At 42.1% G+C, this 23,236-nt stretch overlaps 1 protein-coding gene across 6 annotated transcripts in view; it reads left to right on the top strand.

The window, feature by feature from the left end:
• The window catches only part of pbx1a (pre-B-cell leukemia homeobox 1a), a 51,697-nt gene extending 31,619 nt beyond the window's left edge, over positions 1-20,078 (top strand). For 2 of the 6 annotated variants that reach the window (XM_085390441.1, XM_085390442.1), the window contains 7 exons: positions 8,941-9,191; positions 10,751-10,941; positions 11,111-11,246; positions 12,522-12,681; positions 13,592-13,704; positions 14,837-14,926; positions 18,298-20,076. In XM_085390441.1, the coding sequence (XP_085246567.1) occupies positions 8,941-9,191; positions 10,751-10,941; positions 11,111-11,246; positions 12,522-12,681; positions 13,592-13,704; positions 14,837-14,926; positions 18,298-18,390 (1,034 nt within the window). In that variant the 3' untranslated portion in view covers positions 18,391-20,076. Of the gene's footprint in view, positions 1-8,285; positions 8,632-8,940; positions 9,192-10,750; positions 10,942-11,110; positions 11,247-12,521; positions 12,682-13,591; positions 13,705-14,836; positions 14,927-18,297 lie in introns of those variants that run through there. The other 4 variants (XM_085390446.1, XM_085390444.1, XM_085390445.1 and 1 more) reach the window with 4 other exon arrangements.
• The last annotated feature ends 3,158 nt before the right edge of the window (positions 20,079-23,236 follow it).

The following is a 23,236-nucleotide window of genomic DNA, read 5'->3' as shown; positions in this document are numbered from 1 at the left end:
GAAGTGTATCACGTCTAATGTGGCTGCGTTACTGATTTGAGAACTGCAAGAGTAGTGAGAATGTCTTTTCTGATGTGAGAATTGCACCAAAGCGATCGAGAAAAGCTGTAAAGTTAAACTCTGTTGTTATTAGCAGAGATACGTTGAGGCCCACACACTAACTAATAAAGCTTCTGTGATAGTTATTTGAATTCAATCAAATACTTTAAGTAACAAAAGTAATAAAAATGTGCTGATTAAACAGATGTTCACATTATTAATATGAACATAATTTTCGTTGCAGTCATTTAAACTAATTACTCTTTAACTGATATTCATTTAAGATATGCTTTCTTTGTAAATCTGCCATTTGCAAAATAATGACTGTCATGAAAATGTTGTGGAGTAAAAAGTAAATTTGCCTCTGAAATGTAGTTCAGAAGCATAAAACAGCATTGCAGGTCCAAAATTCCTCCACGTTGTGCTTAATTGCAGCAGCTCGAGTGAAGAAGAGTAGTTGTTCTTGCGGCTATAGCTTAAATCCCGGAAATTCATCCTCCAGGAAAGTGTGCTGATATTTTTAGCTTTGCTGTGACTTATCATGTGGCAACAAAAGTGTCTTTTATGGATTTGCTGGAGTGTGATCTAAACTTGTGGAAAGCTTCAGGGATTTTGCTGTATGGTACAAATGAGGGAAGCTGAACAGCTACCAGTGATTTAATCCATGAAATATACAAATGTTGTCTCTAAAACAGAACAAATTAACTACTGACCAGTCAAGAAGCACACAACACTAGCACTTATCTCATTTGGATCTGGCTCTGATGTCACTTTTCCTTGATGCACAGATAATGTATACGCTGTAGGTTATCTATATATAGAAAAGACAAAAGGATCTATTTGCAGAAGGCATATGGCTAACATCATTATCATGCCATTCAAAGCACTCAGTGACCACTTGTGCTTTATGGAGGGACGCATTGTCATCATTGGAGATATTGCTCCCAGTGGGCATGAAATGTATCATGGGATAATCTAAGTAACCACTCAGAATCTTTTTTAATAGTATAGGATAGCGCAGACTGAGCCATGTGACTGTGAATAGGCTCTGTGCATCATGTTAGTAATAAAATGTCCCGGCGGCATCTCTGTGTTTCTGTTCTCTCTATATTTTCCCCTGTAAAAAAAGAAAGTGGGTGTAGTTTTTTTCCTTCTCCTTCTTCCACAGACTGTGAGCCAGGTTTGCTTTGCGGTGACGGTTGTGTAAAAATTCATGTTCACATGTTGTCGAGTGAAGCCGAGCACAGCGAAGCAGAACCACAAGCACTACTGTCTATGAGCGGCCATATGGTGGGTGTCCTTGCATGGTAGCTTAAGGGAGCCTTTCTCCCTGAGATGAAACAATTTTGTTCAGCAATGAACCTCGTCTCTCAGCCTTTCGTGTTCATCAGACCCTGCCCCATCATCCACCTCTGAGATCTCACAGTGTATCACAGCTCCCGTCAAACTGCCTTGAGCAGGGATGGCAACCCTGGGCATCCCAGGTAGACCTAAACAATCTCGGTCACGTGGGTTCTGCCTCCCCCCGCTAGTCAAAACCCACCCCTACTCGTCTCGCCCTGCTCCGTGCCTCCAGATGTGGCTTAATTTACTGCGACTCTGCTAATTGCTGTAATTAAGGATTAATTACTGTTAATTACCGTCGCATAAACTCATCACCAGTCAAAGAGCGAGGCCTTATGAAATGTGCCATGCACAGGAACACACACCGCGGGGACTCGAGGAGGATTGTTTTAGTGGACCTCTTGTTTTGTGTCTCGTCCTGGTGCGTTGGGAGGGCTTGTAGGGCAGCAGTTAGGGCAGGACGCTAACTATCACGGACAACCTCCTCCTGGCTCCGAACACTTCACACATCACCTCCTCACCAACTGTTGCCCAGGACAGCGTCAGTGCGCTGGCATTTGATTAGAGGCTGAAAAAAAGGGGTTTGTTTAGCTACTTAAACAGCAGGGGGAAAAAAATATTGACAGCTCGCCTAAAAAATGGGGCTTCATGGATCAAATATCTCATCAGTGCTGAAACTCATTTTACTTTGCCAGTAGTTTTGAGACATTGTTTGATGCGTTGGCCCACCCTTTTATGAGGCTAGAATTTTTCTGCCAGTACTGAAGCCCATGAAGGATTGACGCCAATGTTTCATACGCCCGGCCACTCTCTTTAAAGTCCATGAATATCAGATTCAAAAAATGGGCAGACGATAAATTCAGCATGTATGGTTAAAATTCTGGCACCTGTATATTCGTCCCTCTTCTTCTCTTCTTCTTGTCACCTGTCTTATTGTGAAAAAAATCTTATAAAACATCTAAAAATAAATAGATTTTTTTAAAAAAGCCAAACCCTGCCTGACGTTTATCCAAAAATGAATACGACCAGTCTTTGTGTACTTTGTGGTATCCTGTGGACTGTCCTCTCTCCACAGAGACATCTTTGTCTCTCTGCTTGCAGGCCGCCTGTGCAGCTCGCTGGTCCACAAGCTTGTGACTTCTCAGCTATTCAGTTGCTGTGGTTTCCTACGCAGCCTCGAGCAGTTGGAACTGCATGGGCTGAGCATGAGTTTGATTCAATCAAGGAGATATATATTTTTTAAGACACCTTAAGAGAGACAGACACCCAGGGGCTAATGTATTGCCTATTTTGAATAATGAATTATTTTAATGAAGGCTTTTAAATGGGAGTGCTCTGCATTGGTGGCAGGGCGGTGCACTGAATGGTCTTCTCCTCTGGCGCTGGCTGCCTCATTATCAGGCCAGCCCCTCAGGCCTCAAACTGGCCTGCTTAAGCCTCAGATGATGACGATAATTACCGTTATTAGGAGTAGCTGCAGGGGGAACTTGTTCTGAAAAACACCAAGCTGAGTTCTTGCCACCACCGCCGCTGCTGCCGCCGAATGAGAAACTACCGGTCGCTAGTGGAGAAAGCCGGAGAAGGGGAGAGACAGAGGGGAAGAAAAAAAAAAGCAAGGGATGAGGGGAGCGGCCACCAAATCCGCCTAATGTGACGCCTGTCAGCTCGTCTCCCACCAGCTGTCACCTCCCAAATGCACTGGGGTTCATTTTTTTAATTGACACCTCGCTTTCCTATTCCATTTCTATTTTTCGCCTCTCATTCTCTCTCCATCACTCCTTGCCAGCACCATCCACATCTCCTCATCTCTGTCTGTCTCTCCAGTATTTCTCTGGTGTTTTTCCTTGTCCTTTTGTGTCCCCATCCCCCCACCCAGTGACAGATACAACACTTCAGCTCTGCCCCTTTTCTGCACATGATACTCGAGATGGCTGATAAAACATAAAGCTGTTTTTAGCGGTACTTTATGACTATGCCCTTGTGTACTGAGGCTGTACAGCTTCCCATTATCTGGTGATGGAGAGAACATTTTGGGCCTGAGAAAGTTTCCCATGAGTTCATGGATAGCCACAAATCTCGCTTTGAGCTTGAAGTGGAAAACATTTTAGGACTCCTTAAAGCGGCACCGGACAAGCACGCCCCTACTCACTGATAATAATAAATACGTACAATAATTAGCTGTATAACAAAAAAAAAAGGATAATTAATTTTCCCGTGGGCCAACAGTAAGTAACTGGGACCAGTAAGCTGAACTCATTTCTGCTCAGTATTAATTTTTATCTCTTTATAAGCTCACTGGTGTCCCAGTTACTCTATATGGCCCCTTGGGAAATTTAATGGCCCACCCCTGCCTCACTTAATAAAGAAAAAACACGAATACGGATAAAAATTCAACTAAAAAGGAATTTAAAAGCTAAAATGAAATGAGCTGGAAACTAATTGGCAGTAAATGGAAAATTTTAAAGCGAATAAAAAAAAACAAATACACTGAAAAAATGCTAAACTTTCAGTTTCTTTCACTCTCCTTTTATTTTTTTGCTTTCCTCCAACAAACATGGGTGTTTTTCACTTGTCAGCCAGTTTCCATATTTGCTTCCATATTGGTTTCCATACTTGTTCCATGTCCATCATTATATCCTCTTCCTGCTTTGGTTACGCAATCGAGCCTTAATTACTTCATGACAATAAGTCAGAAAAAAAGAACCCCAACTCGTCTCTTGCCCCTGTAAACAGCTCAGTGTTAAAGAGTTTTCATGCGCAGGCTGTGAGCTATGATTAGTAATTTCATAATGATTGTCCTTTCTTTATTAAAGCCCAGATTCAATTCAATAGAAATGACCACATATACAGTAAATTGGATTTAATGTAACATAATATTCATTCAGTGTTCTCGGTAATGATAATTGCATTGCTCAGTAGTTTACCTCAACTCTGTGGGGTCAGTTTGAAAAATGTCACAATACCGCGTTTTATGATGATTGCTTTCCCGCTACCAAGTGAAATGTGTTTGTAACTGTGAGCATTGAAGTGTCGAGCTTGAAAGCCGAGATCAGTGCCGTCGGACTCGTCTGTACAGATGAAACAGTGATTACCTGATCGGCGAGTTGACAGAAAATTCAATCACAGAGTATTGTGACGAATGCAGGGGTCAAAAACTGACCGGCATCGCCTGCTGCAGCTCCCTGTCGTGAGGATTCCAGTTTTTGCAGTCGATTTAGTAACCTAATATCTTTGAGCTTGGTGCTGTAATTCGCACAAAACGACAGGGCTTTGGAAATTACAGATCGATGCTGAAATACGTACTCTTTCGCGGCTAAAATTGTGAGCTCCTCACCTCGCTTTGAGAGGAATTACCCTTTGAACTGCCGCGATATTAATCAAATTTAAAATAGTTTCAGTGCATCAGAAATAAACCAAAAGCAAGCAGTTCAATGAAACAATGCACGCTGGAGAGGAGAATTATCTCTGGGCCACGTTTAAAGAGAGCTCCACATCACAGTGTGATTGCAGGTCTTAAGGAGCACTAGAAAGAGGCTGACACATGTCGCCGTCTCTGCTATTATGCAGTATTATTTTGAGCCGTTGAATTGTGGGTAATGTAGGTGCCATATTTTGACACTAAGGAAGAATGAATGGAATTTAAAATGTGTCCATTTAACTGTCCATTGTGAGTCAGACAGTGTTAAAGGTGCGCGACGCTAAATCGGCGCAGTAATCTTTAAACAGCTTTCCATTATCTCATTGACAGAACGTACGGAGCCGGAGAAAGTTCGCGCATAAATCACACATCCTGCAGAAACATGGCAAAAAAGGACTTTAAGGATGAAGAATCTAAATGTTTTCACGGCTGATATTTTGTTGAGATGTCTGATTGGCGAATTCGTAACGATTGTCCTTTTCTTTATTAAAGCCCAAATCGAATTCGGGAGGAATGATCACACAGCGCATACCGTAAATTGGACGTAATGTAACGCAATATTCATTTAGTGCTCTCGCTGATGATAATAGCATTGTGTAGAAATGTAGTTCACCTCTACGTCGTGTCTGCATGAGATATGGCTCAGTGCTGCCTCTTATGAAGACTGCGTTATTGGGCTTGTATCAGATGCAGATGAGGGCAGGATGGTGAACTCCTTGAAGGCGCGGGGGGGGGAGGATTTGTATTAGTGATACTTGTCATGTCTGCTGTAAATCACGCTGCTTTTTTCAGGTTCCTAGGTTGTTGTTGTTTTGTCTCAGAATGCTGTGTGGCAGGGATGAATGGTGGTGATGTTACATTATCATGTGGCTGTCGCTTTCACTCCTGCTGACTGGTCTGTGACAGGCCCACACACACACACACACACACACACACACACACACACACACACACACACACACACACACACACACACACACACACACGCGTTTGTGTCAGGAGCAGGCCTGATTTATTAACTGCTGAAACCCAAGATGACGTTTGCCCACACAATCAATACAGAGCACAGCCACTGCCTGGTCCTCTCTGGGGTCATGTGATGTGGACAAGAGCTAGGCAAGAGAGAGGACGCACACATACATACACACTACGGGGCTGTGGAGTGTATTGCATTACTGTATTGATGGGAAATGGATCCAGTCCAGTGTTGGCTGCTAGCTGCCAGTCAGAGGCAAGAAGGCTAAACTTTCATCGTGGCTGTCAGGGACATCACTGCTGCCTTGTTTGATTGTAAATCTTCCTAATTGTGACAGAATACTTTGACGTCATTAATTAAACATGTTTTCATTTAAAAAAGCTTGCAGGGCGCCAGGCTGGGTGCTCAGGGTAGTCCGGCAATGTGCGTAGCTGTGTATTTTTTTTTACTATGTGCTTCCTCATTATTAAGAGTGCTTACATTTGTTCATCCAGTGTGTTTGCATGTGTGTTTGTGTGTGTGTGCGTTCCTTGTACCTTGAGTCTCCCTGTATGAGTGGGTGGCTTAATCGTCATGTTTATTTACACTCCTGTTGTCTGCAAACAGCAGGCAGTGCGGCGATGGGCATGAGCCAGCTCTTAAGGAAGTAAAACGGCATAAATTAATCCTGTCAATAAGCAAAACAAAGGCTTATTCTTAGAAGTCCATTCATCATATAGGAAGTGGCTCGAGAATAGTTTGCGATGCACATTTATTTTTGCCCTTTTTTTTGGTGGTTGTGGGGTTGGTGGCCCAAATCTCGGGAAAGAATTGACACAAGAACGTGCAAACAAAGGGAAGGAGAGACGACAGGAGGAAGGATGGAGGGAGGGAGGGAAGGAGGAAGCGACAGAGAGGGGAATTGCGTCCTCTCATTGTTCAATTAAGTCTGTCGGTAATGATCAAGATGAGATGATGGCCATCTTCCTTTTATAGATACTAATCTGTGACTGTCCGTGGAATAAGAGAATCGCAGAGTGGGGCGGTCTCCGCTCCTTTGTCGCCACCAGAGAAAGTCAAAAGTGTGTGTTAAAGAGTTTTTCTTCTCTTTTTTGCTGCCATTGTTGTTGTTGTTGTGCAACTGTTGGGAGCGGGTGACTTATTTTAATAGAGGGCACTCGCCTTTGTCAGGTGATTACGTTAATGTATAGTCCGTGGTCGCAGAGTTCACGACGAGCGCTTTGACTGGCATTGAGGTCTAATCGATTTCATTGCTATTACTGAACAGAAATAAATAAAGCTGATGGCTGTGGTTGGGGTAATTATGCCACAGCACAGTGAATTGTTTGATTTTCCTTATTAATTGTATTTATTTAATCCATTTCATGCTTTTAGTTGTGCACTCGGGGACTTGGAGGGAATGAATAAATCACTCTTAGGCTCATTAGATTCCCCCTCTGGTAGGGATGTGCCACTATTTTGTCAGAATCAAATTGGCGAGTGTTATAATTTCCCGCTGGTGTGATTCACATGAAAAATATCCACATATTCATCTACCAGCACATGTGCACATGCGCCCACACACACACACTCGCGCACATGCGCCCACTCCCCCCCATCTGAACTCCTGACCTTTTCCAGCCGTCTGATAGCCATTGACATTTGCCTCCTGAGCTGCGCTTGCTCACGTGTTGGAGCTGATGGGAATGGATGATGTTATTGCTGGAGGAGAAAAAGGGAGGGAAGGGGAAAAAAAGGTGGAGGGGGTGGATGTGGTGGTCGGGGTGGTGACGGGGGGGGCAGTTGAAAAGAGGTGGACTGTGGTAGACAAGCTCCCCACGCGGCTCCTGGAATCCATCTGGACCCCCTGCTCCCCGGAAAGGTCACAGGGCGTCTCAGCCTTACATCCTCATTACAAAGGAGCCGTCGCTGTGACCTGAGACTGTTTAGCTACAATATGGCTTTCTCTGTCACACAGCCTGTCACATCCCCTCACTGCCTACAGCCATCACGGAAGGGACGTACAGTATGTAATGTAAGACCGTCCTCTTTAAGCATTTTGATTGATGTGTGGATTAAAGTGTGCATGACAAATGTCGTGGCAGCTTTGTCTTTGTCCTTGAAGACAGGGGATGGAACGGAGGGGCTGCACCTGGTCGGCTGTTTTCAGCTGCTCGCTGAAAAGCAGGACGCTCTGCTTCTTTACCGAGGGAGCCTTCTGGTGGCAGAAAGAGGCAGGGCAGTAAAAAAAAACCTCGTTCTCTGTTTGAAAGTGAGGGTGAACCACTTGTGCACAGTTAAAATAGTGTTAGAAGAGCCACCGGCGGAGAGTTTTCGTGCGAGCTGAGCCTGCACTTGTGCGTGTTGTGGTGTGGTATGTCATTTGTGCTTGTCCACCTCAGCAGGCCTGTCTTTGCTGTGTTTACACTTCACTCTCCACACCATGGGAGATGAGTGTCAGCCGAGAGCTGAGCGCCTGTAGGTATGAGAAGCTTCAGTTTAGCTTCAGACGCTGTCCTATCTAAACAGTGGCTGTGGCACCAGCGTCCGAGGCGTGCTGTTATTAGGCCGTGTACAGAAGGGAGAGATATGGATACAGCTTGAAACAAATGTTAGATTTATTCCTACTGAAAGAATATTTTCTTTGTTAAGTGATGCATTTTGAACTCTTAATTATGATTAATGTTACTATATTTCTTTAATGTACTCATCATTTTTCATTTCTGTGTGTAAATATGGCACTGGGACTATTTTATTTAACTCAAACTCTGGCAGGACTCATAATTGTTTTGTTTTTCTGTTTAGACATTAACAGGATAATAAAGCCCTCAGCTAGAAACTGAACCTCAGCTAGAGACATGAAACATGAACTCTGGTAGGAGTCTGTGTCGTTTTTCTTTTTTTCTTTTTTTGCATGAAATGATAGTCAAAAATAATGAAATGATAGTTTTATGCTCTCGCTCAGCTGCCAGCCTGTGTAAGGCTGCAGGTTTTTATGGCGTGGACTTGAACTCTTTTAATGACGCCTGTATTTCAGGGTGTCTACTCAGTAAAATGGAAGAATACTTAAGACTCCTTTCTCAGGCGCTGTAAAATTTTTATACCCACAGTCATTTTGAACACCCATGCAGATCGGCCCGTATTACATCATTGCTCTCGTGACCTCTTCTTCTGTCCTCCACAGTGCTCAGTATTCGAGGTGCCCAGGAGGAGGAGCCTCCAGACCCCCAGCTGATGAGACTGGACAACATGCTGCTGGCGGAGGGCGTGGCCGGACCGGAGAAAGGCGGCGGGTCGGCAGCTGCGGCCGCCGCAGCGGCAGCCACCGGCGGCATTGGCGCCGACAACTCAGCAGAGCACTCTGACTATCGGGCCAAGCTGTCTCAGATCCGGCAAATTTACCACACAGAGCTGGAGAAGTACGAGCAGGTGGGGGTAAAGCAAGCTCATTCTTTATTACACGTTGCTTCAAAACACATTCAACACTTCCTCAGCTATCATGGATCACGGATTTAGCTCAGGTCCTCTGTGTGCACAAGTTATTTATGTTGCTGTTTTAGTATAATGCGAGTGCATACATAAGCTGTATGTAAGTGAGGCTTTTTTCCTGAAATCTGAGCCCTTTGCTCAACGAAAGACACATAAATTTAACCCCCCTTTAAAAGGATGATCTCCCGTATTGATGTGCCCATGAGCCAGTCAATGGTACGAAACTCCCTTTTTTCTTGGATTGTGTATATGGATATATGTAACAAGGAATCCTGTGTGTAAATTCATTATTTTATTAGAGAAAACCTTTTGTCAGCAAAAATGTGATTTTTCTATTCTTTGGTGTTAAGTGTTTGAAAAAAGGCAAAACGTTGCACTTTCATGTTGATGGATACAGAATCTGTATTTTGTGAGAATTGTTGGCATAAATTTCAGCAGTTCCAAAAATCAATGTGGATGGAAGATCTTGCCGTTCTGTCAGTATGACCTCACTGTTTTTGTAATGTTGAGGATCTGGCTTTTCATTTTAGCTTTCTAACGTCCCGTCCAGACCAGATCTTCTTGCCCTTTGCATGCTGGGAGAGGCTCCACGCTGCCAGCCTAAATAGGAATAAGTTGGTAAAGGACAGACGAGATATTTTCCTGAGGATGTTTAAGTAATTTTGTCAGTCTAAGAGTATAATGTTCTTGAAATCAGCACTCGTGGGACAGGCAAGCCGAGCCTTTCGGAGATGCTATCTTCAGCAGGCAAACAGCCATTATATCAGTCACACACCAGCTCTTTTCCAAAGACTGTAACATCTTGTCATTCCCGTGGAAGTCAAAGCGTTCTGGGTTTGTCATCTTCTCCGAGGAAGGCTAGTCATCGCTAACTGTCAAAGCCAATATACACCTGAGCATTTTTGTGTCACCACGCTATGTACACCTCACGTGGTATGAGTGAGTAGTGTCTAGCGTGTGTGTGTGCAAGCAGAACGGCTGCTCAGTGCATCACTTTGACTGACGTAACCCTGGTGTTGACAAGCAACAGACACCTTGACTCTGAATGCAGTCATATCCAGTGACTGATTCAGACAGAGAGAGAACGAGGTAGACGGAAAGATGGAGTGAAAAGAGAGGGAGACAGTTTAAACCTCTTGAACATGAACGGGACTGAAAGCCTGCTGTCATTTTAGATTTCTCTTCACTTGTCACATTCTCTCTGCTATTGAAGAGAAGTCTTTTTAATATTCAGAGCACTGCAAGTGCTCGCTGCCTCCGCTGTATGACTCCGCTGCCACATTTGTTTGGCTTGAAACATCGCTGCGTGTCTGCCGCTTTAATTCAGACTATTCTTATTACCTCTAACACTACTGCTGTTACACTGTCAGCACTGCTCGTGCCAAGGCTTACCAGTGAAGGTGCAGGCTCACCAGAATCCAATTTCATCCTTTTGTTCTGTCTGAAGCTGTCGAGCCTCTGCGATAGTTATTCTTTTTATGAATCCTGCCTGTCTGTGCATCCAGGCGTGCAATGAGTTCACCACCCATGTGATGAACCTGCTGAGGGAGCAGTCTCGAACACGACCCATCTCGCCCAAAGAGATCGAGCGCATGGTCAGCATCATCCACCGCAAGTTCAGCTCCATTCAGATGCAGCTGAAGCAGAGCACCTGTGAAGCTGTTATGATTCTGCGCTCACGCTTTCTTGATGCCAGGTGTGTGTCTGTGCGCCCCCAACTAAATCTTATTCATATGTACTTATATTTCTATTTGACTCTAAGCTGCTTTTTTGTTATCACTCCATTTGATTTTGTTATTACAGTTATTGATTATTGATGGTGCAAGGGAGGAGTCATTTTTCTCTTCTGTGTTTTTTCTGATCAGGCGAAAAAGGAGGAACTTCAACAAACAGGCGACAGAGATCCTAAACGAGTATTTTTACTCCCATCTCAGTAACCCCTATCCCAGCGAGGAGGCCAAAGAAGAACTGGCCAAAAAATGTGGCATCACAGTGTCACAGGTAAGATCCTAGGCAAATTGAGAAAATTAGGCTCTGTGGTAAGTGTGTTGCTCAAAAACAATTCAATTATTCTAAATCAGCAGGGCTCTGTGCTTCAGCGGTCGGGAGCACTGTCAGCCTGGGGTTACCATTAGAAACACTCACATTAAAAACAGTTGGTTTTCTTAGCAAGTTGTCAGTAGTTTCCAAAGCTACCAATACCTTTCCAGGAGCATTTGACAGTCAGTTGATGAAAAAATGATTCACAGTTTTTTCATGGAAAGACTGGATAGTTACAAAGACTTTAACTATAAAAGCTTCTTTTTTGCATGCATTTTCTTTTTGTACTGTAACATTTTTGCTTTATCATGGATCCTCATTTTTCTTTTTGGGTTGTTTCATTGTTTTTTGTTTTGTTTTTTTACTCAGTTGGTACGCTGGCTATAATTTTCCATCACTTCTTAAATAAATACTAGTAATAAAGACGACCACCCAAAAATCTAATTTGAATAGGGCTAAAAAACTCACAGGGAATAGCAACCAAATTCAAACATGTAGAGCGTGGCAAAAGCTGAATATGGAAAGTTGATCATTTACCTGCTTGAAGTGCAGAGCCACTTCTGCCTTGGGCTGTTTTATTGGAGAGCCAGTCAGCCAGTCAGTGTAACTATGCAGCATGAATTGGTATCATTTCTATGACAGTAAATGTCAGAGAATCTGCATATAAGAGTCGTTAGTGAATTTCTTGTGATTGCTTCAACTTTGGACTCAGCAGCTTTGCAGTGTCATGCATCTGCCAATTTTTTTGTTTTGTTTTGGGGTTTTTTGCACCAATACAAGATTATTTTTCTGACTTATCTTCAATAGCAGATTATTTTTCTGTAGAAATACATGAAATGGGTTCTAGGTTAGGTGGTAACAGTCATTTGCAGTTCAACTGCAGGAAAAAGTTAAATCTGGTCCATGAAGTCCTCATCAAAACAAGAAGAGTGCTACTGGAATACTGCTGTTATATTTCTGTAGTGCTGAGAAGGCCTCAGTTTTCCCCCAGATAAGGTGGAGGAGGTGGCTGGAGAGAGGGAGGTCTGGGTGTCTGTATAAGCAGAAGAAAGTGGATGGAGGGCTTTCCATATTGCTCTGTTCCATGAGAATTAATTCGCAAGCAACATGAAATACCATGCAAAGAAGAGAGGAGGTTATTGTGCTAACTGGTGTACATGGCATGACTCAGACTTTTTAGGTGTGCAGAGTATCATCTTATATTTGCTTTTATTTATCTTGCTACCGTCTTGACAGGTATCAAACTGGTTCGGGAACAAGAGGATCCGATACAAGAAAAACATCAGCAAGTTCCAAGAAGAGGCCAACATGTATGCAGCGAGGACTGCAGTCAATGCAACCAGCGTGTCCGCTCACGGCAGCCAGGCCAACTCCCCATCTACTCCCAATTCAGCAGGTGAGCTTCGGGCTCTGATTAAAGGCCGCTGGGCTATAGTGAAACAAGTTCCATCAATAGAGGCGTTATCAATATTTGTTGTTCACCAGAGCAGATAGAAGCGTAAGATGGAGCGTATTGACGTTCTCATACCAAAGCCACAACTCAAGAATTCAGTCTCTGGTGATGTTTCTTATAGACTAACAGAACGCTCTCCTTAATTAACCCAGTAATACACTTTGGCTTTCTTGCCGTTCTTCTTCCATTTTTCTTCCTTTCTTCTCTGCCGTCGTTATCTTCCTCCCTCACTCATTCGCTCTCTCTTTCTCTCTCACTCTCTCTCTCTGTTATTGACCTCTTGGTCTTGTGGACGTTAATTTTTCCTGCCTCTTGTCCGGTTGACCTCATGTATGCCATTAAGCTGCTCAGAGGGCAAGCGGAGTCTTTTGTCATATAGAGACTTTGCGACTGTATTGGATTAGGACCGGGTGTTGAAATCAAGTTACGCGATGGTCTCTTTACATCTGGGGAGCTGGGGTCCATTAAAGGACGAATACGATTCTTTGGGTCTTCCTGCAGATCAATTATTACTTCCTTAATGAAACACTAGCAGCACGGACATGTAACAGTAATATGATCCATGAGGCTCGTTTTAATTGGATCTTAAACAGTTTTACGACGAGAACCTGTCGGATTGTTCTTGCTGGTTGATTCAGTGCGTCTATTGTGTGCAACTTTGTAGAAAAAGTCTTTTTCATAATGCCTGCCACGCTCTCAAACTAACCCATTCAATGCCTTTGTGCTTATGCATGATTTCATTTTAACTCCTTTTTCTGTCCCCCTCTTCTTCTCTGTTACTATCCCCTTTCTTCTGATCCTTCTCCTCCTGTCTGCGCGTCTTTCTTTTTCTTCTGCCTCTGTGTATTCTCAGGTTCTGCTGGCTCTTTTAACATGTCAAACTCCGGAGACTTGTTCATGAGTGTGCAGTCCCTCAATGGGGACTCGTACCAAGGGGGGCAGGTTGGGGCCAACATACAATCCCAGGTAGGCGCCTCTCCAAGTTTAGCATCCCATGTGGCCATAAACTGGCACATTCCTGAGCTCGTTTGTGATGTGGTTTAACCGCTGACCAGTCTGGGAGTTTAGATGCCCACAATAACTTGACCTACATTGTGAAACGGAGGTTATACTTAGCCTGAAGCACTACATTAATGTAGAAACCATTGTCAAGCCACAGTTGAGTAGACGACTGCGGACAGTTTTGGAAACGGTGCAACACTCATCAGCACCTCTGACAAGAGTTCACATAGCCACTGGTGCACTTTGTAGCTCCCTGACCTTGCCCCAGTGGACAGTCATGACCAACGCAGTGTTACAACTCTCACCACGGATTAAGGAATCACCACCCGTAGTGAAGGCCTCATTTGGTTTCAGTGCTTTCGGCATCACTTCCTTCTCCCTCCATTCCTCCTCTTCTGTTCTGATCAGCACGCCAATCGCTTTAGGTCGTTCATGAATATGCAGAAGGGACGGCCCTTATCGTAGATAAAAAGGTCTTCGGGGTTTGCCCTTAATTATTGAACCCGAAAGGGTTTATTTTTCTGATCACGAATGAATGACCTCAATCTCAAAGATTTGCAAGTATAAAAAAGGCACAAAGTACAAATTCATATATGTTTGTCTAGTTGGTAGAGCAGTCAGATTTGTTGTGAAATCCATATGGAAAGTGTGTTTCTGGGGAAAACAAATATAAAGAAATATGAATTGGACTGTGGAATCTGGAAAGAGCATGACAAAATGTTAACAGTAGAACAAATCCTGCATCACACCATGGTTTTATTGGCAGCAGGTGATACTGTGGCACTTCATCTGAGTGTTTGCTCGACTTTAAATAGTTTAAAGAAAAGACACAAGTCTGGACATAAGAATATACAACAAGAACAACAAATACATTGATAATTAGCTATCCTATATTTACTCCTGTGTTTTTGTCCTTTTGTGGCGTCTGTTATCGAGCTTGTAATAGAGGCCAAATCATTCTGATTCGCTGTTTGTAACCTTTTCCTGTTTATGATACCCTTTTACTATCAGACTGACCTTTCCTTGTGCATTACTGTCTTTGTTATCCAGAGCTTTTGTCTTACTGGTCCTTTTGTCTGTGTCCCCGCTGTTCCAGGTGGATACCCTTCGCCATGTTATCAGCCAGACCGGAGGATACAGTGACAGCCTCGCAGCCAGCCAGATGTACAGTCCACAGGGCATCAACGTAAGACCTGTAAACAATCTCATTCTGTCCTTCTCAGTGCTTCTTTGCTCTTTTACTTTGCAGTGATTCCCCAGCTGCACAATGTTGGTGATATCGCCTAAATCTGTATGCACACTAAAATGCCACTTAGCAGACTTTGCCGGGGTTGGGCTGTTGTCCAGCCATTTGCCCCCAACCCCCCTCTGTCTTCTGCCCCAGTCGTGCCCTATGGTGGCAGGCAACGAGGCAGCTACCAGGCTGAGTAGCTGGACATGCTCCTAGCCTGTCGGAGGATATTAGCGTTAGCGAGGCACCTGCAGTCGACAGAAACAAGGACACAGGTGTCATCGTCGCACCAGACGCTGCTCTGTCATTGCCACTGTAGGACGACTCATATTTATTTCCCCCTCCAAGACTGGCTTGGAAAAAAAAGAAGTTCAGAGTTGCTGCTAATCCTTAAAATAACTCGTTAAGCAGCCTGTCAAAGCCTCAGCCAGTTGTCTCGGTCTCCTTGCTGGGCCGGGCAGGGCGGGACAGGCAGCACTCGAGGCAGTGTGTTAGCATGTAGATCCACAGCGACAGGCCGAGCGGGGCTGAACAGAATCAATACGACAGTCACAGGGACAGAAAGAGCGAGGCTTTGGGCTAACAGTCCAAGCACATTGGCCAGATCATTCATCCACAGGAATAGCAGCACTGACAGCCAAGCCTGCAACACCCCTCGTGCTAAAATAAGAACGAGGACGCGTCCAGCGCGCTGCAGCATGCAACAGGCTCATTTTACATTTGTAATTTAGACTAATAACAACACACCAAATTATGAATCTCTGACCTCAGTCGCGCAGCTAATTTGGCTTCTTTCTTTTTCTTATTAATTTTGCTTTTTGTTCATAAAAAAACGCTTTTTATATGTGGAGGTAGTAGAGGATTATAAAAAACTTTGTTCTGCTCTAAATGCTTTTTTCTTTTATCTTCATTAGTCTTTGAGGATTTTTTTAAACATCAAATATCAAACGAATTAGTAATTCAGAGAAACGTAGCGTATCATGACTGCAGTGTAATTGTCATACATAAATGAGTGGTTAAACTGCAGCTACCATAAATGGCTTCATTAATAAATTGGAACTGGATGCTCAACGACGCATTTGGTTTTTAAGTGCTTTTATTGTCAAGGCAAGCCCCACCCCACCAAAACTCAAATGAGCCACCCTGCAAAATTCAAATTGCAGTAATCGATATATTAAAAATAATTAAAACTAATTGTGCTGTTTGTTGTGAAATAGATCGCAGATCCAGCCTGAGTAGAAACACTTACTTTGAAAGCTTTAGAAAAGAATAGAAATAACTATTTCGGAAATTCTTAACAATATGAGGCTCTTTTACAGTTTTACTAACAAAAATTGCAGTGTTTTATTGAAGCTTATGAATGAAGTCGTGCATCTATTTAGCCCAAATGATATTTTTTTTTATATTCTTTCTAAGATTTACTGACTGAACTCTCGTGGTTCACCTCTCCTTCTTTATTCTTGAACAGCAATTACAGCCCCTCAAATTGCTAGTGGGTGTCGACTTTCTCTGAGACTGGAAATGCATTTTTTTCCCCTCCTCATTCTTTCTTTTTTCCCTCTTCTTGCTTCTGAATAAGATGACAGACGGTCTTTACACAAAATAACAGGGTTTGGAAATAAGAGGCTGCCAAAGCACATTCCCAGCACTCACTAATAGCGTTGAAATTGCAATTAATGGTCTTTAGCCAACCTTTTATGATGATTTGAGAAGGCTTCCATTTTAAAGAGCTTTTTTTTTATTGTGATAATTTATTCTTTTATCATCCATCTCAGGGGTATATTCTGAGATATATGAAAGGTCTGCGTATTCGCTGTTTTATCTTTGCTGTTTATCTCACATTATGTCGACCATGTGGAGGTCCAAGTGAAAGAAGTGGCATGATAATTTATTTCTTTTTCTGAAAGCATCGTTTGACAGTTTTTAGTGCTTTCATTTAGAGGTTTTAGGAGCAACATCACTGCTTTTGAGGAAGTCTTTTATATTTGTTTTTACGTTTAGGGTTTACCTGGTATTCTTCATATATATTTAACAACAAAACCTGCTAAGCAAAACCTTCTGCTGTGAATATTTTTCGAAGGCGTTACCTATAGCGTACTCCTTTTTATTGGCAGGTGTAGTTCCACATTTATTATCTTCAATCAATACACTAAAGATGTAAATATTAAGTAGTGTGGTTTATATTACATAGATGTCATATAGAAGGCAAAGAGTGCTTTTGTTGGGCTCAATATTTGGCTCTATTTGAACATATCTGGGGGGGACGGGTGAGTCTGTACAGCACACTGTAAAAAGGTTTGTGTATATTTTAAAGTAAAACTGTAATTTTCAAAGAAATCTTCACTATTCATTAGTTTTTCCAAGCAACCTTACCTCAGTGAATTACAGTAGTGACCCAGCATACTAACACATATGCACACACCTATTATAGTATCTTCCTGTAGATATTAGAGTATAATCAGTTACAGTGTAGCTGTATGGCGTATGGGTACTTTATAAAACTAGGGTGTAGTGCACCGGTAGTCCCTTGTAATGAAAGCATATGATGAAGTTTCATTTTTACAGCAAAAAGCTCTATAAATCGTCTTATTGTCTCCCTGTTTAAGAGTCCAATGGGCAGATTAATACCACTCTCCTGTGTGGTCATTTGGCTCAACATAAAGAAAATATTCCAGCCTCGCTCTGACAGGAGTCTGCAGATTAATTAACGCATTATAACGTATTAATTTACTCTGCACAAAACCGAAGTGTAGAAGTTGTGACCAGCGTCATCCCTGGCATATTTTGATTTTAAAGAAAACAGGACATAATGTGTTAGTGAGTAGCAATATGCCAACGTGCAGATTGTTTTTATTATATCTGATCAGAACCAGCCGAGTTAAACACCTCCAGGCTCCAGCCTCATGGTTTGCATGAACCTGTGAGGTAAACTCCTCACCTAACTCTTGTTCACAACACAAACAGGAGGAGGAGAGTTTTTACTAAGAATATTTTATTTTGGGGTAAAAAACATGTTTTTTTTCCTTCTATTTACTCTTTTCTTATAAATCTAGAACCACTCTTTTTATTTTATTTCATATTAACTGTAGTTTGTGTTTATTTGTTTTAATTTTAGTGATTTGGTTTGGAGAAAACTAAAGAAGAAAAGAGCTCTGTAAATGCATGATGACTCCAAAGTCAGTTAAATAACAACCCTGAACAATAACCAAGCTAATCGTGTTTGAGATTTTTGACACAATTTAGCAGCCCATCCTTAATATAAAGAATGATGATATTTCATATCACATTCATATTCACGCTAACTTTGTCTTCTTGTGTCTTTACAGACAAACGGTGGCTGGCAAGATGCTCCGACTCCTTCGTCAGTGACATCGCCCACAGAAGGACCCGGAAGCGTTCATTCAGATACTTCCAACTGAATATATCCATCTCTACACTCCATCCACGAAAAACAAACAAAAAATGTAAAAAACATGAACTGACGTTGCTATTCGCAGTATTAAAAAAAAGAAGAAGAAAAAACGGAATTCACTGCCCCACCGTACGGCGAGGTACCACGAAATCCTAACCAGAAAAATTCAATAATATTTCCTCTGCTTATAACGATGGACTTTTGGGATACAAACAAAAAGTTTCACAATAAAAAATATTTCAAAAAATTAAACGATATTGCAATCAATGGAGATGTTTGTACAGATTTCACATTATAATCAGAGGGCTGGGGTTCCTTATTCACTCGTAATGTTTTCGCTCATTATGACGATAAGATAAAGCAAAGAAATAAAATCATTGGTTTTAACTGAAAATACTTCATTCTACCTCTCAGCCACTTAAAAAAAAAAAAACAAGTAGAAAAATGTCAGTGACCATTATTTGTTTTGTAAAAATGAAACTTTTGTCTTTGCGAGCAAGAGGCACATCTTCTTACTTACATTTTGTTGTCTCTCACCTATTCTATGGTACGCCATTTAGACTTAAATATTGCTCAGTTGTTTACAATGTGTGCTTGACAAAAAGTATGTTCATCTTCCCCTCGCTGTCTCCGACGAGTCAAAACCAAGTTCTGTCAGGAGATTTTTACCTCTAAGGTAACCCTGTGAAGTATGTTATCTGTAAAACAATAAATAAATACCTGTCATCAAATCAGACAAGCTTGACATTATTCATTAAGAATCATTAACCTAGACGATTTTACACAATGTTGGTTTTGGTTCTGCAGATACACGAATGACAGATTTAATAGGAAAAGTAAGAATTGTGTTTTTCTGAGTTCTTCTTTATCGCAGCAGATTCTGATCATGCCAAAACAAAACTGCTCAGTTTACTCACCGTGTTTGGTTACTTTGTTACTAATCCCGATCCTTTCCGAGAGAAAGATGAAAAGAAATATTGCTTTCATCGCAGACAAAAGTTTGTCAAAGACGCATGTAACTCAGTTTGTTGCAATCCACTTAAACGGGGAAGTCATTATGCTAATAGAGTTTTACATGCTCGCACAGTGGATCTTTGCTCCTGAAGCTGCGGCGCAGGCCCACAGATGCTCGTAGCATGAAGCCAATGATCACCGTCACGACGGAAGGAGCAGGTGGATGAACTGCGGCTCAGCTGAGGACAGTTTTTGACGTGTTACGCATTTTTTGTTGAATTGTGTCCTTGTTAGGATGTTCATTTGCATATAAATCAGTGCATTATTCTGCTGGAAGTGCTTTAGTAACTCTAGAACTGACACCAAAACAAATATAGATGTTTAAAGTCATGCTTGCCTCCATACCTATCAGGCTGATTCTTCTCAGTATCAAAGTTTTACAAGGAAGCGTTAACGATGAAGTACTTAAAGAAGGGACGAGTCATTCTGTCAAATAATGTGTTTTCTGAGCAGTCTAACCTTGTTTATAGACACTTTTTATGTTGTGTGGCCTATTTGTTTGTATTTGTATTTTTTTTATGGTGTGCTTAATGTAGGCTCCTATTTTTTTTTTTTTTTTTTTTTTTTGTTTTCCTATTCTTGTGAATTAGCTCATGGGTTTTCAACATGTGTTAATGTGCACCACTGTGCTTGACTTGCTTTGTTGGAAAAGGGTTTTCAACACATTAAAATGATATGTAATGCAGAGCGATCATACATCCAGCATTTTTTATTATTGTGGCTTTACGAGACAGCAACGACTCTACGTTTTTGCTCACACGGAGGCGTCAATGGCGCGATGGTAATCACTGCTGTGATAACTGAAAGTCAGCCAAGGTTAGTGAGCCCCCACTCCCTTAATGGCTCCACATCTTCCTACCATTCATGATGGCTCTTGTCCAAACATATTCAACATATTTGGACACATGCACTCAGATAAAAGCACACTGAACCAAATCCAAGCATTTACAGTGAACAGAGGGTTTTGTGTGTACTGAGGATGTAACACACATGTGTTTATGTAGCATTTTTAACTTCAGGTTGTACCTTAGCCATACACTCATAGAGCAATTTATTCTGTACACTTAAAGCACTTTATCTACCTCACAAGCAAGTCCAATTTAGAATCACCAGTTAACCTGACAGGTATGTGTTTGGACTGAGGGAGGAAGCTGGAGCACCTCCAAACAGAGAGGTCCCAGTTGTGGATCTTCTTGTTGTGACTAGTGGTGCTACACCACTGTGCCATCCAGAAACTTAGAGTGTATTGACTGTGAGCCACAAAAGCTTCTGTATATACTCATCAGCACCTCTCACTGGCTGACACTGACAGGCTCTTTCTTAATTGGTAGTATTTTTCAGCAGTTGTTACAGACTGAAGTAGATTTGGTCTTGTTAATATAATTTTTTGTCATGTTTGTTGATATCGTGGGAGCCCGGTCAACACCTTGAGCTCCTTGTCATGTTGCTCGAGCAGTTTTTCATGATGACAAATTGTCGTGCTGGGGGAGGCTGCTGCTGATGGCGGTTGTTGCTGCTGTGTGGGTTGTGCTTAGTATGTCTGCATAGTATTCACATGAATGTCAGGACCCAGGGGTTTAGATTGTTGCACAATAGGTTATTGCATTAATCAATGTGATTCACGTCATGTCATGACAAATCCAAAGACCAAGACAAAAAAAAAAAATCTCTTACTCTGTCATACTCACCAAGCTCCAAGCTCTTTGTGTCCTGCTGAGGAAGGAGGCCTTTAAATCAATCAATCAATCAAAGCTTTATTCGTCACATGCAGGTTGCCCTGCAGTGAAATAGGACCCCCCCCGACCTTACACATATAGCACAAACATTACATGGGAGACCTATTTTGGTTTCTTCCAGCTCAATATATTTATTCTTGGACCAAAGTAGCTTTGTATGATTCACAGCTTGGTGCGACTCCTCTGTTCATCTACACTTGCCAGTTACCTTCCTCCTCCTTAAAACCCAATTTTTTTCTGATTGGATTCCCCTCATCAACCCAAAATTCAAACAAAGAAGTCTCACCTTACACCTTACATAAATTTTTATGGTCTATTGAGTTTTTCTGTAAGCTTAAAATTCAGTTCTTAGTGTGGCTCATGATGTGTCTTAGTAGGATAACAATGCAGGACATTGCTCAAGCAAAATCACTTGAAGTCCGTGATTTGGCTCAAAATCTGATAGAAAATGAGAAAATGATCAGATTCTTCAAATACAAACAACACCGCTGACAATATCTGAATGGACAGTTGCATGTCTGACAGAATTACATTCATAGCAAGTGAATATTCATAATTGGCCAAACAACAGGGCCGAGGGTATGTGGGAGCAGTTGGTGGTATAGTCTGCGGACGGTCAGAGGCCTTGACTGCTGAGCGAGTGTGAAGTGCCAAAGCCAAACTGCTCCCCTGCACCCCGAGGGCAGCGAAGGAGCCGGGTTGTGCTCACCAGCAGAGAGGGCCTCAAAAACAATCTGACAAGACTTCTCATCTCCTGGCCTCTGCAGTGCTGCAGTAGATGCTCATGAGCGAGATTATTCCAGTGTCAAGCCTGCAGCTTTGTCATCTGAAACAATAACATCAAGTGAGATAACTCACGCAGACTGAGTTTTACTTAATTTTTGAGGGATTTTTTTTGTCATGCAGCGTAATTCTCACACCGCCGAGGTGGTGACACTGCACAGGCCAACTGAAATATAATGCTGCTGTTGACATCTGTTTTCCAGCTGTCAGTGAAGCACTGTTTAAATTGCAGCTGCTGTGGAAGGGGCATGGATGAGTGGCTCAGACACCTTGTGTCTCCCTCTTCTCAGCAGAGCCCATACTGCTTGAATATGCAGTGAAACTACCACTCACACATTGCCTGGATGCTTCATCTTAAATTCACTTATTCACACACTGTAACCCACAGATTATATCATGCACAGGAGACAGGGTGTGGCCCCTGAATTTTTCTGTATTACAGTCTGTTACTCATCTCTTATTTTTATAATGGCACAAGGCAACGTTTTAATGAATGTTTAAGAGGGGTCATGTATCCAGGCTGTTTAAAGATTCAGTTACATGAAGACAAAATGATTGATCAGAAGAAAAGCTGTGTACAGAAGAGCCAGAAGTGTTTGTCTTCTTCCACTAGATGGCGACTTTAACACATTTTGTCAAAACTTTCACATCCTCCACACTGTGATATGGAACAGGAAAGATTGCTTTCAGTATTTCCCAGTGGGAATGTTTTGACTGAAGTAAAACCCTACCCTATCAGTAATCAGCATTTCAGTTTTGGGTTTTTCCCCCAGTTACTCTTGCACAACACTAAAAACTTTCGTTATATCCCCAGAGTGATGACGCCTCTTCTGTTTTCTTTGCAGCTGATCCATCTCTTTCACTCTTTTCTCTCAGAAAACCACTCAGATTCAGTCTCTGTGTATTTTCCTCTCATGGAAAAACAGTGACAGCAGAATGATATGCATATGTGAAAAACATGGCAATTCAAAATCAACAAATATCAAGCCTTCCGGTGAATACTGATGATTGCATTTCAGAGCTGCTCTCCTTTTTACAGAAGAAGTTTTCAGCTGAAAGACTTGTAACTTTGTAAAAATGATGCATGGTTAGAAAAAGGCAGATTTCATGAAACGATCTCCACGGCACTGCCCGTTCTGAATAATAAAAACATTTAATAAATATATATATTTTTTGTTGCATGATTTTCCTCATGATTGTATGCTGTAGTATACTGTTAGTTTTGGGTATTCTCTCCAACACTGCCCGGTTTTGTGCCAAAAAGTGATCACTTCATTACTAGCCCTTGAACAGGTACACACAGAAAGGTGGGGCCCCATG

This window comes from Rhamphochromis longiceps, linkage group LG18 (assembly GCF_057381845.1).
Source record: "Rhamphochromis longiceps isolate RC_006_pf linkage group LG18, R_longiceps_female_GT1.1, whole genome shotgun sequence".
Classification (NCBI taxonomy): domain Eukaryota; kingdom Metazoa; phylum Chordata; class Actinopteri; order Cichliformes; family Cichlidae; genus Rhamphochromis; species Rhamphochromis longiceps.
This window is presented reverse-complemented; position numbering and strand designations above follow the sequence as displayed.